General features: G+C 38.2%; 1 protein-coding gene across 1 annotated transcript in view; it reads left to right on the top strand.

The window, feature by feature from the left end:
• Positions 1-14,969, top strand: part of LCLAT1 (lysocardiolipin acyltransferase 1) — a 187,502-nt gene that overhangs the window by 97,777 nt on the left and 74,756 nt on the right. Inside the window, exon 4 of the mRNA XM_052649266.1 lies at positions 11,055-11,201. Coding sequence (XP_052505226.1) covers positions 11,055-11,201 — 147 coding nt within the window. The remainder of the gene's footprint in view (positions 1-11,054; positions 11,202-14,969) is intronic.

Below are 14,969 nucleotides of genomic sequence, written 5' to 3'. Positions count from 1 at the left end.
GACTTCTGTTGGTATTCTGTTATTTAACATAGCGCGGAGCATCCTGATACAACTTCTTTCCCACATTTCACCAATGTATACAGAAAAGTATCCAACAATTGATTTACTCATTCAGTAAATTTTATCAAGAGGTTATAATGAATTAAAATTTATGTGAAAACTGTCAGAAGAAATAGGTATATTAAAATATTTTACTTCTATGGCTGGATATCATATACAACTGTATTTTCAGATACATAACACAGACCACTTTCATCTTAGCTGTTCTACTACTAGTTGAAAAATAAGTTTTTGTAGTTTCAGTTGCCAGACTTCCTTGGCTGAGACTGAGTTTTGATGTGTTTTTTGTTTTTGTTTTTTTTTTTCTGTCAAAGAGGCAGGGAAACCCACTGGGAACAAAGGTTTAATAAATTTAGTTAAGTCATCTGCCAGGCAGTATACCAGGATTATACTTTTTTCTAGAATTACATTGAGAACTAAGTAATTTTTTTAGGGTTGCCTTGAGATGTGTGCGTGCGTGTGTGTGTGTATTTGTGGCCCCGTGGGTTGCAGCCCACCAGGCTTCTCTGTCAGTGATATTATCTGGACAAGAATACTGTAGTGGGGTGCCATTTCTTACTCCAGGGGATCTTCATAGCCCAGGAATAGAACACCATGCAGGTCACTTGAGTCTCCTGCATTGGCAGGCAGATTCTTAACCACTCACACCACCTGGGAAGTTAAATGAAGCTCTTGTTTTGACTGTGTTCACTGACTTCTTAATAAAGCTCAAGCTCTGAGCTGTGTGGAAGTTGACAGATTCTTTGGTTGGGAGAAATGGTTTTGGGCTTTTAAGATTATTCAGTCAGTCACTTACTGGTGTTACTATGGTAGAAGTGCAAGAAAAAGTAAAAGTTGCTCAGTTGTGTCTGACTCTTTGTGACCCCATGGACTACACAGCCCATGAAATTCTCCAGGCCAGAATACTGGAGTGGGTAGCCTTTCCCTTCTCCAGGGGATCTTTCCAACCCAGGGTTCTAACCCAGGTCTCCCACATTGCAGGCGGATTCTTTACCAGCTGAGCCACAAGGGAAGCCCTTACTACAGTTCAGTTCAGTTGCTCAGTCGTGTCCGACTCTTTGCGACCCCATGAATCACAGCATGCCAGGCCTCCCTGTCCATCACCAACTCCCCAAGTCCACCCAAACCCATGTCCATCGAGTCAGTGATGCCATCCAGCCATCTCATCCTCTGTCATCCCTTTCTCCTGCCCCCAATCCCTCCCAGCATCAGGGTCTTTTCCAGTGAGTCAACTCTATGCATGAGGTGCCCCAAGTATTGGAGTTTCAGCCTCAGCATCAGTCTTTCCAATGAACACCCAGGGCTGATCTCCTTTAGGATGGACTGGTTGGATCTCCTTGCAATCCAGGGGACTCTCAAGAGTCTTCTCCAACACCACAGTTCAAAAGCATCAGTTCTTCGGCGCTCAGCTTTCTTATATAGTCCAACTGTCACATCCATACATGACTACTGGAAAGACCATAGCCTTGACTAGACGGACCTTTGTTGGCAAAGTAATGTCTCTGCTTTTGAAAATGCTATCTAGGTTGGTCATAACTTTCCTTCCAAGGAGTAAGCGTCTTTTAATTCCATGGCTGCAATCACCATCTGCAGTGATTTTGGAGCCCAGAAAAATAAAGTCTGACACTGTTTCCACTGTTTCCCCATTTATTTCCCATGAAGTGATGGGACCAGATGCCATGATCTTTGTTTTCTGAATGTTGAGCTTTAAGCCAACTTTTTCACTGTCCTCCTTCACTTCCATTGAGAGGCTTTTTAGTTCCTCTTCACTTTCTGCCATAAGGGTGGTGTCATCTGCATATCTGAGGTTATTGATATTTCTCCCGGCAATCTTGATTCCAGCTTGTGCTTCTTCCAGCCCAGCGTTTCTCATGATGTACTCTGCACAGAAGTTAAATAAGCAGGGTGATGCACTCCTTTTCCTATTTGGAACCAGTCTATTGTTCCATGTCCAGTTATAACTTGCTTCCTGACCTGCATACAGGTTTCTCAAGAGACAGGTCAGATGGTCTGGTATTCCCATCTCTTTCAGAATTTTCCACAGTTTGCTGTGATCCACACAGTCAAAGGCTTTGGCATAGTCAATAGAGCAGAAACAGTTACTACAGTTGGTCACCTACATTGGCTTGCCCATTAATGGGTACCTTCTCTAACACCTGAGTCACCTGCATTGCTTCAGAATGCAAGGTTTCCCACAGGCAAGGTATGAAGCATATTTTGACTGTAGGCCTTTCCACGCCCTTAGTTCTACTGAAAAGTGAGGATTTTTTTTTTTTTTTTTGCCTAAATTAATAAGCAGTTCTAAAAACTGTCCAAAATGCATAGTATTTTAACAGGACAATTTTAGGAGAAAGCAGTAAGAGTTTGGGGGAGGAGCTTTGCAGTTTTTTGTCTGCTTTGCACTTAGTAGAGAAGCACAAATAAAGTTAATCTTACGATGACCGATTTGAACCAACTTTGAAAAGGGTGTTTTACAATAATAGTAAAAAGATAGGAGAGACGCACTCAGTGTGCTTTATATATAGTTTGTTTGTCAACCTTAATTTCAGTAGGTAATGGGATTCCAGTGCCTTGACTGGTCCTTTCAGTTGTGACTAAGTAAGGATCTATAAACTGTAGTGGTAGTTTTAAAGAGAAAGGTAATACTGGGGATCAAGTGAATTAGCTGTTGTTCACATATGTCTTTGTTAGGGGGGTTTACAAAAGCCGATGTGGCTTTTTATTTCCTTTTTATTTTTCTAAATCTTATGGCAAATACTCAAGTCTGATGTTTCTGAGAGTTATACCATTGTGTAATGACTACCAGACAGGAACCTATCATGTGACCAAGATTCAACATGTCCTTCCACAATAAAAGGCCCAAACTGTGTCTTAGTATTGTTGGTACTGATAATCTTCAACTATTAAAATCAGTTAAATGAATCCCAACTAAGAACACTTAGGTATTTAATTTTACACTGCAAAATAGCTGTTATTCATGTATTTAACTAAACAGAAGTTTGCATTAATGTTACATATTCTTAAGTTCCTTTTTATGCAGAATAATTTTAGATTTATTGAACATTTGCAAAGAAAATAGAGAAAAATTTCCTATTTTTACCCATTTTCCCCTGATGTTAACCTCCTAGACAACTGTGTGACATTTGTCAAAACAAAGAGATTAACATGGGTATAATACTGCTGATATTAACTAAAGCACAAACTTTATTCAGATTTCACCAGTGTTTTCCCAGTGTCCTTTTTTTTTGTTCTGGGATCCAATAGAGGATCTTGGTTTTTTGTTTTTAAATTTATTTATTTTTTTAATTGAAGGATAATTCCTTTACAGAAGCAATTGTTGCTTCTGTTGTTTTTTTATTTTCTGTCTAACCTCAACAATTGTTGAGGTTAACCAAAACAATTGTTGTTTTCTGTCTAACCTCAACATGAATCAGCCATAGGATCCTGTAATTTTTTTTTTTCATCACCATATTCCCTTAGTCTTCCTCCATTCTGTGGCATTCCTTTATTTTAGTGCTTTTGAAGAGAACTGGTTGGATATTTTGTAGAATGTCTCTTGTTTTGAATTTGTTTTGCATTTGCTTTCTCATGACATTTTCTCAGGATTAGTTGAGGGTTATGGGTTTTGGGGGAAAAGCCTCACAAATGTGAACTGACTCATTTCATGGGGAAGGTTCATTATATCAACCTAGCTTATCACAGTGATATTAATTATAATCATTTGATTAAGGTGGTGTCTGCCAGGATTCTGCACCACAAAATTAATGTTTTCTCCTCTATTTTATTCAGTAAGAGCAGTCTACATACAAGTGCTGGTTGTGGATAGCGGAATTAAACTTCACCTCCTAGAGTGGGGAGTATCCTTTGTAATAGTGTGAAGGAGATTTGTCCCTTCTCCTCAGTTGTTTAATTATCCAGTATGAACTTATCAATATTTTATTCTTTGGGTTATAATCTAATAGTACTGTTATTTATTTTGTAAATTCTGAGAAATAGAACTTACTTGTCCTGGATTTATTTGTATAACCATTGTGATGCACATCCACAGTCAGTAAATATAGTATTTGCTCATGATTGTTGTGATATGAGTTGATATAAAATTTGCATCTGTTCATATTATCACTCATTCTTATTTAAGAGAGGCCTGTGGGTAACATTTCCTTGGTGCATCCACACCCTGTATTCAGGATTAAAAATTTGTGGAAGAGAACAGTTTGCCGTCTCTCTTGCACATTGCTTTTTTGTTTCTGGCATTGCATTCATGGTCTCATGATTCAGTACAGTAGATACTGTAATGAATTAAAAACTTGGACAATAGTGATAAATTAATCTATCTTTGAAGTTCAGTTTTTAGCACATTAAGTGAGTAGTATAGATATTTCTGTGGTTCTCGTAACTATAATTAATCCTTGAACACCACTGGTTTGAACTGCATGTGGATTTAATCCACTTAAGGTATTTTTTTCCCTAATAAATATGTACTGTAGTACTATACAATGTGTGGTTGTTTGAATCCATGGATGTGTAACTGTGGATATGGAGGGAATAACAGTAATGTTGTAAGTGGATTTTCGACTGTGCTTGAGGGCAGGAACCCCTAACCCCCAGGCTGATCAAGGGTTAACTGTATATTTATCTACACTAGAAAGGAAAAATAAAATGCTGTGGAGGGCTTACTTTTTATGGAAAAAGAATGCATAATGTTAAAAATACACTCAAATAGTTCTTTTTTCCCCCTAGCCAACTCTAAAACTTGATTAAAGAAAATTTAAGCCAAGGAAAACCAGGTTCTAAACTTATGGAATATCTTTAGACTATAGAGTATGCTCAGAGATTATGCCTGTCTGTTTTGAGAAGGCAGTGCTAATAATGTATATGGGGTTTTTGAAAAAAAGATGGTGGTAGCAGTGCCATGCCAGCACCCACAGGATCTATCTTTATACAACCTGCTAGAGCCTCCATCTTTGTCAGAGAAATTCACGTGATAAGACAAAATGTCCTCCAATGGAAAAGGTATGAAACAGGCAGGTTATATAGACTAATTCCAAATTACATGATCAGTTGCACTGTTATTTATCAGTCCATAAAATTAGAAATAAATATATGATGACCTCAAGACTATTAAGAAAACTGTTAAGAAAAATCTGGATATTGCTTTTTAAGAAAAATAGGGATATTGCTTTAAATATGAATAACATGTAGCATTGGCAATGAAATGGGGAGAAAAAGACTCACAAGGCTTTGTGATTTTTATGAAAGAGAGAAGAACATTTAAGTTGAAGAGAATAGAAAAGATTGAAAAGCATTAGTGATGTATAAATGGAACATGAGAAGGCAAAGCACAAAGAATCATCATATCTTCAGAGGAGAGTTCTAAGAAGCTGACGATTCAGTCATTTTCCTTGCCTTTCTGGGATTTCTGAAACATATATAAAATACTGAAAGTTTTATGACAATTTCATGGGTCTTCCTATTGCTCCCTTCCCCCAAGGGAGCAACAGCTGTCTCACTTGGAATGGAGAAATACACTCAACCTGTCAGTGTGTTCAGTCCAGAACAACTGTGCAGACAATGCAAAATTCACATTTGAGGAAAGTATACAGCTTTAAAGAAAGTCTAAGAAGAGACTCTGAAGAACAGGTATTTCTCTGAGGAGAACATAAACTGTGTTTAACTAATACCCTTAGAGAGATTCAAGTACATATTGCAAACAGGCTGTTAAGTACAGTGGTTAAAAACATCAGCTTTGGAGCCCGACTGCTTGCATTTGAAACCTGGTTTTACCACATACTAGTTCTTTGAGTCTCAGTGTACGTTAGTTTCCTCATCCATAAAATCGGAATAATTTTACCTAATTTAAATAGTTGTCTTGATAATTAAATGAATTAATTAATGAAAAATGCCTCAGAGAGTACTAGGCACATAGTAACCATTCAGTCAACATTTTTATTAAAACTATTCCTGTCTGTATGTGTCATAGCTTATTATAGTTTTTGCTCTTTGTCCGTAAAAAATTGGCTTCTGTGATAAAGAACCAGTTGTGAAGTTTGAAAATTAAAGAGTTGCTTGCTGAAATGATCAATTAGTAAACCAGACACCACAGAAGAACAAATTAATGAGTCAAATGACCAAGCTAAAAGATTTTCCTTAAACAAATGATAGGAGATGAAAATTATGAGAGGAAAAATCCAGAAGTTTTAACACCTAAGAGACGTTCCAAATAGAAAGTCTGAAGGAATGAAGAAGAGAAAAAAAATAGTATTTTCTTAAATAAGGGAAGGAATATTCCTAGTTTTAAAGAAATTCATATTAGAAGAGTATCCTCACTGCTGAGCCGAATTAGTGAAAAAGTTGCATACCTATATTCATACTAGTAAAGTTTCACAAAACCAGGGATACAGAGAAAGTCAATAAAGCTTTCAGAGGGGGAAAATTAGGTTATCTACAGAAATCAGATTGATATCAGACTTCTTATTAGCTATATCAAGTTACAGAAGACTAGTGGGCAAAACAGCGTTGAAATTTTGAGGGGAAAATTACTTGGAAGTCTCAAGTTCTGTTTTAAGCAAAACTAGCCTCCCAAATTGAGAACAACAACAACAAAAATTGCATTTCAGAGATATGAAGACTCAAACATTTTCTAAGAGAAATTCCTTGAGGAGGAATACCAGAAGGATGTGGGATATAAGAAACAAATGATACGAGAAGCCAAGACAGGCTTACCGAGTCAAGTCTAAATATTCAGAAATATTTCTGTGACACATAAGGAGTAGGAGTAGTAATAATGATGTCAGTTTGGGAGAACTGTTGGATGATTTGTTCACATCTTGGAAGAGGGACAAGAGGAAAGCATAATTCTTTGTTTAGGGGAAGATTGTTTATTAACTCAGCGTTGACAGTTATTTAAATGTTTGTTAGAAATAGTAAAGTGAAGTTATTTAAATCTGTTAGAAATAGAAAAATAAAGTAAAACATGACCTTTAAAATAATAGAGTTTATAATTTCCAAGTTACTAGAAGCGGGGTGAGCAATTGTGAATGGGAAATTTTTTTGTTACATTTTTATGTTCCTTGACGCAATATTCTTGGTATTATTGTAACTTAATCATAATAATAATAGTGATTACTTATTGAATACTTTGTGCTAAATAATCTTATTTATTTCTTACAATTCCTATCAGGTAAAATGCTATTGTGGCATAAGGCTTATTATTACATTTGGTATCGATGAGGGACAATGGCTTAAGGCTGACCAGCTGGTTTGTGGTGGCTCCCTGATTCTGACCCACACAGTCTCACTCCAGAGTTACACAAAGCCTACAGACTGCACTGTGGGTGTGCGTGTCCTCAGGTGAAAGAGGAGAGATGTAGGTGTCTATCGGGTGGCTCTCACTGACAATACATACAGTGGGTGAGCAGCAGTTGAACACGTGACCTTATTTATATTTGTAGAATATAGTATTCTGGTTTGAACTTGCTTGTGCTTAGTCACTCAGTCATGTCCAACTCTTTGAGACCCCATGGAATGGAGCCCACCAGGGTCCTCTGTGCATGGGGATTCTCCAGGCAAGAAAACTAAAGTTGGTTGCCATGCCCTCCTCCAGGGGATTGTCCCAACCCAGGGATCCCACATTGCAGGTAGATTCTTTACCATCTGAGACACCAGACGAAGCCTAAGAATACTGGAGTTGGTAGCATATCCCCTCTCTGAGGGAACTTCCTGACCCAGGAATCAAACTGGGTTCTCCTGCATTGCAAGCAATTCTTTACCAGCTGAGCTACCAGGGAAGTCCCAGTTTGTACTTAAACCAAATAATATGGTCAAAATCCTTCAAGCTAGGCTTTAGCAGTATGTGAACCAAGAACTTCCGAATATACAAGCTGGATTTAGACAAGATAGAGGAACCAGAGATCAAATGGCCAACATTCGTTGGATCATAAGAAAAGCAGGAGAGTTCCAGAAAAACATCTGCTTCTGCTTCATTGACTACAGTAATGCCTTTGACTGTGTGGATCACAGCAAACTGTAGAAAATTCTTGAAGACACCACCATACCTGTCTCCTGAGAAACCTGTATGCAGGTCAAGAAGCAACAGTTGGAACCAGATATGGAACAGGAGACTGGTTCCAAGTTGGGAAAGGCATATGACAAGGCGTATGTATGCTGTCCCTCTGCATATTTAAGTCGTATGCAGAGTGCATCATGTGAAATGTGGGGCTGGATGACTCACAAGCTGAAATTAAGAAATATCTTCAACTTCAGATATACAGATGGTGCCATTCTAATGGCAGAAAGTAAAGAGGAACTTATGAGCCTCTTGATGAGGGTGAAAGAGGAGAGTGAAAAAGCTGGCTTAAAACTTAACATTCAAAAAACTAAGATCATGACGTCTGGCCCCATCACTTCACAGCAAATAGATGGGGAAACAACGGAAACAGTGACAGAGTTTATTTTCTTGGGCTCCAAAATCACTGCGGACAGTGCCTTTAGCCATGAAATAACCAAAAAAAAAAAAAAGTCCAAATAAAGTCCTACAACTTTACTAAATAACCAAGTAAAGTAAAAAACAAAACAAAAAAGCCCTACAGTCTTTAAAATCATTGATTAAATGATGTAATGATAGTTCTATATATTTTCAGGGTCCTATAGTATCTACCTAATGACAGTAACTATTGTTTTAGTTGTGTTTGATTGCAAGAAACTACCACTCATCCCCTCTAGCCGAAATAAGAAAAGCATATTGTAAAGACACACATGGCAGTAAGGGAGATGGAGTCTTGTGGATATTCAAGAGGTGAAACCAAGGACTGACCAGCCCTTTTGGAGAACTGCCTGCTCTGGATCGCAGTCAGCTTTAGGGGCCTCAATAGCAGAAGTTGTTTAGGCCTTCACTACAGTGGGCCCGCTTTATTTTGCCCCGGGTACTACTGTCTCTATTATCTGCTTTCTTGTCCTCCGTTTGTCTATATACCAACTTGCTTTCTCCATGGTCCCAGGTAAAATTTCTGAGAGAAAACATTTGATTGGCCAGATAGTTACTGTGCATGGCCCGGGGTTTTTTTGCTTCATGGACTGTCAGATAAGACTATTGATTATCTGCCTTAAGTCAGGTATATTTACCACAGTTCAGTACAGTTCAGTCACTCAGTTGTGTCCGACTCTTTGCAACCCCATGGACTACACCACGCCAGGCTTCCCTGTCCATCACCAACTCCTGGAGTTTACCCAAACTCAATGTCCATTGAGTCGGTGATGCCATCCAGCCATCTCATCCTCTGTCATCCACTTCTCCTCCTGACCTCAATCCTTCCCAGCATCAGGGTCTTTTCAAATGAGTCAGCCCTTCGCAAGAGGTGGCCTAAGTATTGGAGTTTCAACTTCAACACCAGTCCTTCCAATGAATATTCAGAACTGATTTCCTTTAGATTGGGCTGGTTGGATCTCCTTGCAGTCCAAGGGACTCTCAAGAGTCTTCTCCAGCACTACACACAGTTCAAAAGTGCTCATAAATTCTTCAGTGCTCAGCTTTCTTTATAGTCCAGCTCTCACATCCGTACATGACTACTGGAAAAACCATAGCCTTGATTAGATGGACCTTTGTTGGCAAAGTAATATCTCTGCTTTCTAATATGCTGTCTAAGTTGGTCATAACTTTCCTTCCAAGGAGTAAGCGTCTTTTAATTTCATGGCTGCAATCACCATCTGCAGTGATTTTGGAGCCCCCAAAAATAAAGTCTGACACTGTTTCCCCATTTATTTCCCATAAAGTGATGGGACCAGATGCCATGATCTTAGTTTTCTGAATGTTGAGTTTTAGGCCAGCTTTTTCACTCTCCTCTTTCGCTTTCATCAAGAGGCTCTTTAGTTCCTTGCTTTCTGCCATAAGGGTGGTGTCATCTGCATATCTGAGGTTATTGATATTTCTCCCAGCAATCTTGATTCCAGCTTGTGCTTCATCCAGCCCAGCATTTCTCATGATGTGCTTTCCATATAAGTTAAATAAGCAGGGTGACAATATACAGCCTTGACGTACTCCTTTCCCTACTTGGAACCAGTATGTTGTTCCATGTCCAGTTCTAATTGTTGCTTCCTGACCTGTATACAGATTTCTCAAGAGGCAGGTCAGGTGGTATGGTATTCCCATTTCTTTCATAATTTTCCACAGTTTGTTGCTTCCTGACCTGCATACAGATTTCTCAAGAGGCAGGTCAGGTGCTCTGGTATTCCCATTTCTTTCATAATTTTCCACAGTTTGTTGCTTCCTGACCTGCATACAGATTTCTCAAGAGGCAGGTCAGGTGCTCTGGTATTCCCATTTCTTTCATAATTTTCCACAGTTTGTTGTGATCCACACGGTCAAAGGCTTTGGCATTTACCACTGTAATTATAGTCATTTCTGACCAAGGAGGGATTCCAGCTGGGAAAAACCTGGCTTGTCTAGGACTGCCTCTTCAGTAACAACGTTGAATTTGCCTTAGAGAAAGGGAATGTAAGCAATGTGTTTACTGGCCATTGCATTTTTACAAAATAGAAGTCACACTGAAAATAGCAGTGAGATGTAGAGATTGAGTAGTACAGAAAGGGAAGTGCTAAAGACTTTGTACACATGGCCTGAGAACAGATCCTTTGCTTGCTGCTTTTGTAAGCCTGATAACACATAGTAACTTGGTTAAAATTTCTGTTTAATTTGGGATTTTAACTTTGGATGAGTTACTAATATATATTAAGGCAGTTTTTCTTTGTATTTCAATAGCTAGGTTTGGCTTGAAAAGAGGCTTTGGAGAATTTGACAATCTTAGAATTTAGCTAACTCCTTTAAGAATATCCTCTGGTGTAACCGTTATTTAATCCAAGGTCAATGCTGAATTTAAGGTATGTCATGAGACGCTCATTATGAAAGTAATTTATAGTAAAACCCCAGAACTCCAGAATATATATTTTAAATGTGGATATTGGTTAAAATTATATGTAAATACTTGTTAAATTGATTCTAGGTTGGGCTATGCAGGCTGCTGCCTATATCTTCATTCATAGGAAATGGAAGGAGGACAAGAGCCATTTTGAAGACATGATTGATTATTTTTGTGATATCCGTGAACCACTTCAACTCCTCCTATTCCCTGAGGGGACTGATCTCACAGGTAAGGTGGCCTGGGCTTGGATCACAGGACTTCATAACATGAAAGAAAAGGAAAGTGAAGTCCGACTCTGCAAACCCATGGACTGTAGCCTACCAGGCTCCTCTGTCCATGGGATTTTCCAGGCAGTAGTACTGGAGTGGATTGCCATTTCCTTCTCCAACATGAAGGCACTCTGAAATCAGCTATCTAGTGTAAACTTCTCAGTCCTCAGGCAACTGAACACTAGTGACATTAACGGCCCATCCCTGGAGTCATTCAATTAATCAGTGGCACATCAGAACCCAGAACTCCTGATGTTCAGCCCATAGAATTTATAATTGGCAACTCCAAGAAATAGTGTTTTTATATATTAGTGTTATATACTAAATTATATACTTAGTATGTTTATATAACTAACATATATTATATGTTTATATTTATATAACTAAGTATATATTAGTATGTTTGATTTTTAGTTAAAATTCTAGTAGTAGTTAGATCACAGAGGGTAATACTGAGCATAATATTGGCTGCATATTGTTTAACCTTGAAATTATATTGTAAGTTGTAAGTTTATTGATTCCCAGAGCTGAATTATCATTGGGAAATTTTAATGGGCAGACTGTCATATTTACATTTTTTAATATTTAGAATGTGTAATAGTTAAATTTGGGTATTGAAATCAGCTGTGTTAGAGTATAGAACGTCATTTTCGGAAGTGATAGATTTATATTTGTGAGTGCCAAAATGTACACCAAAGAGTGGCAACTTTGGAAGTTATTTAGTTATTAAAAGATAATTGGATAAAAGCTCATGGGTTGCTGTTACTTTGGTATATCAGTATAAAAATGTTCATACATTAGATATTCAGAAGTTATAAGGTATTTTAAACTTTTTTCACTCTATTTTTTCTCAAGTATCGTTTTTAAGTGATGAAGTTAACATCTATTTGAGTATTTTCAGGGTCCAGAATACTCATTATTCCATGATGTAGTTGATGTTTTTAAACTTAAAACAGTATTTGCCAGATTGAGGAAACAGACTGATCTTAAAGCTTAAAAAAAAAAAAATTCAAACAGTATTTTACAAATAGTTTTGACTTGGGATATGATTTTTTTTTTTTTGCTAAGTGAGCTAGCAAATTACCTTTGGTGTGAAAAAATAGTTGTTAAAGGTGTTTTTTACCTTCCATGATTAACTTTAAACTTGGGTTTTTAAGCCCAAAGAGAATGTTATATGATCCTCCTTTAGGTTCTGAATCCAAATTGTTTGCACATTTTTAAATTAGTGCATTTAAATGTAACTTTAAATATATTCTATTTTCATATGTTATCATTGTTTATAAACCTTTTTTTTTTTTTGCTTATGCAAGTAATATACACAATACTACACAAGTTAATTTGGAGAAATTTATACCTTTTGTACTTAATGTTATATTGTAATATCACACTTTGTTAGTCATGGTTCTTCAGAAAAATAGAACTACCTCTGTGTATGTGTGTAGAAAGAGAGGGAAAGAGAGAGAAGGGGTGGGTCAAATTAGGAATTGGCTCACATGATTGTGGAGGGTGGTAAATTAAAAATAGATAGGGTATGTCCACGGGTGGAGACTAGGGGAGAGTTACAGTTTGAGTCCAAAGGCAGTCTGCTGGCAGAACTCTTTTTTTGGTTTGAGGAGTGAAAGTGAAAGCTGCTGAGTCGTGTCTGACTCTTTGTGACCCCACAGACTATACATTTTCTCCAGGCCAGAATAAGTGAGTAGCTGTTCTCCTCTCTAGGGGATCTTCCCAACCCAGGGATCAAACCCAGGTCTCCCATATTTCAGATGGATTCTTTACCAGCTGAGCCGCCCAAGAATACTGAAGTTGGTAGCCTTTCCCTCCTCCAGTGGGTCTTCCCAATCCAGGAGTTGAACTAGGGTCTCCTGTATTGCAGGCAGATTTTTTACCCAGCTGAGTTACCAGGGAAGCCCTTGTTTAAGGAGATTAGTCCTTTTCTCTTAGGCCCTTCAACTGATTGGATGAAGCCCACTCACATAATGCAAAGTCTATTGGTTTAAATATTAATCTCATAAAAAACACCTTCACAGACACAGCTCAAATAATGTTTGACCAATATCTGGGTACTTTGACCTAGCCGATTTGCCACACAAAATTAACCATCACAGTTGGTATACTATGATTTTGTGTTTTGTTTTCCTGATTTGGAAAGGAAAGCTTTTCTTGGTATTTAACAACTATAATATTACATGCAGTTCAACACCCTTGTGTATTTAGTAAACTTCTTCATTTAATAAATATATGAGTGCCTAGAGCCTCATATTCCAAAAAATCTCTACTTTCATGAAACTTACATTCTAAGAGGAAAGACAGATAAAAAAAATAATAAAAATATGGCAGGTATTCATGCATGCCTTACAGGAAAAGCAAGATAAGGAGAGAGTAATAAAAGATGGGGGCATAGGGTGCTGTTTAAGTAAGGTGGCTTGAGAGGGCCCCTTGAGTGATAGTTTCTCAGTCATGCCTGACTCTTTGCAACCTCATGGACTGTAGCCTGCTGGGCCCCTCTGTCCATGAAATTCTCCAGGCAAGATTACTGGAATGGGTTGTCATTTCCTTCTCCAGAAAAGACCCCTGAACTTTTCATTTAAGTAGAGACTAAATGAACAAAGTAGAAGATCATGCAGATGTCTGAGTAGAAGGCATTCTGGCGAGAAGGAAGAATCTGAGGTGGAACATCACTGGCTGGTTTGAGAACATCTGAGCAGCCAGTATCACTGGAGTGGCAGGCATGCTGGTGATAGAGTGTTAGAGGGAGCCAGCTAACGAGACAGGAGGCTGTGGTGAGAAAGTGAGATGCTAGTCCATTAGTCCTAATAATCACAGAGTCTGGGGGTAGGCAGATGAAGTGGGCAAGGAGGAGAAAATCTGCATCTCTGATCTGTGTCTGATTATTTCTGTCTTCCCACATCGTGCCCATGCTTTTTAGAACTACTTCCACCTGTATTCACATTCTACATCAGAGTTCAGTTTTGGTCTTCAGATCCCCCAAGTCTGCCACCAGCTAGCTGCAAGAGAGAACTGAAGAGTAGTTACCTACTCATCTTTGTGGTAACTCTGGGATTCCCCATCCCATGTGAGATCCTGCCAGCTGTCTATAAAATACTGTTCTGTAGTCCCATGCCCAGAATACCCCCAGAATGAGAGAGGAGTTTATTCCTTTTCTTGTTTAGGGCTTTTACTTTTGACCTGCTAGAGATCTGTTTAATCTTTTGACTCAGTTTACAGGAGTGTTCTTTTAGTGTTATAGTGTAGTGGAATCCATCTATACTTTTTTGAAATTTTGAGAACTCCATGGTCTTAAATTTACTCCTCAGAAATTAGTATTTATTTTTATAGTTTTTTTTTTTTTCACCCCCTGGTGATTTGGAATGGTCTAAATTTCAGGGATGCAGCTGAGAATTGCAGGTTCTAACATCTGTTGTCATCAGAAAGTATTTCGTGATCTCCACCAGCAGCTGAGGCCAAATTTCTAAACACTTTACTTTTTCCAAATATAATTGCCGAATAATGGGCTTGGTTCTTCTTGGAACTTATAAAGTTACCTCATGGAATGGAAAAAGTTTTTGCCAACAGTTGGAACATACACTTGACTCCGTAACTATATCCAGCCAAACCATGTTCAGATGTTTGCGCATGATGTGCTAATCATGTGCCCGTTCTGTTGTGGAGTGGTTTTAGTTAGTGGTATTAGGGTGCTATGTGCCTGGGCAATGCAGATACTTCACTT

This window comes from Budorcas taxicolor, chromosome 11, assembly GCF_023091745.1.
Source record: "Budorcas taxicolor isolate Tak-1 chromosome 11, Takin1.1, whole genome shotgun sequence".
NCBI classification, from domain to species: Eukaryota; Metazoa; Chordata; class Mammalia; order Artiodactyla; family Bovidae; genus Budorcas; species Budorcas taxicolor.
This window is presented reverse-complemented; position numbering and strand designations above follow the sequence as displayed.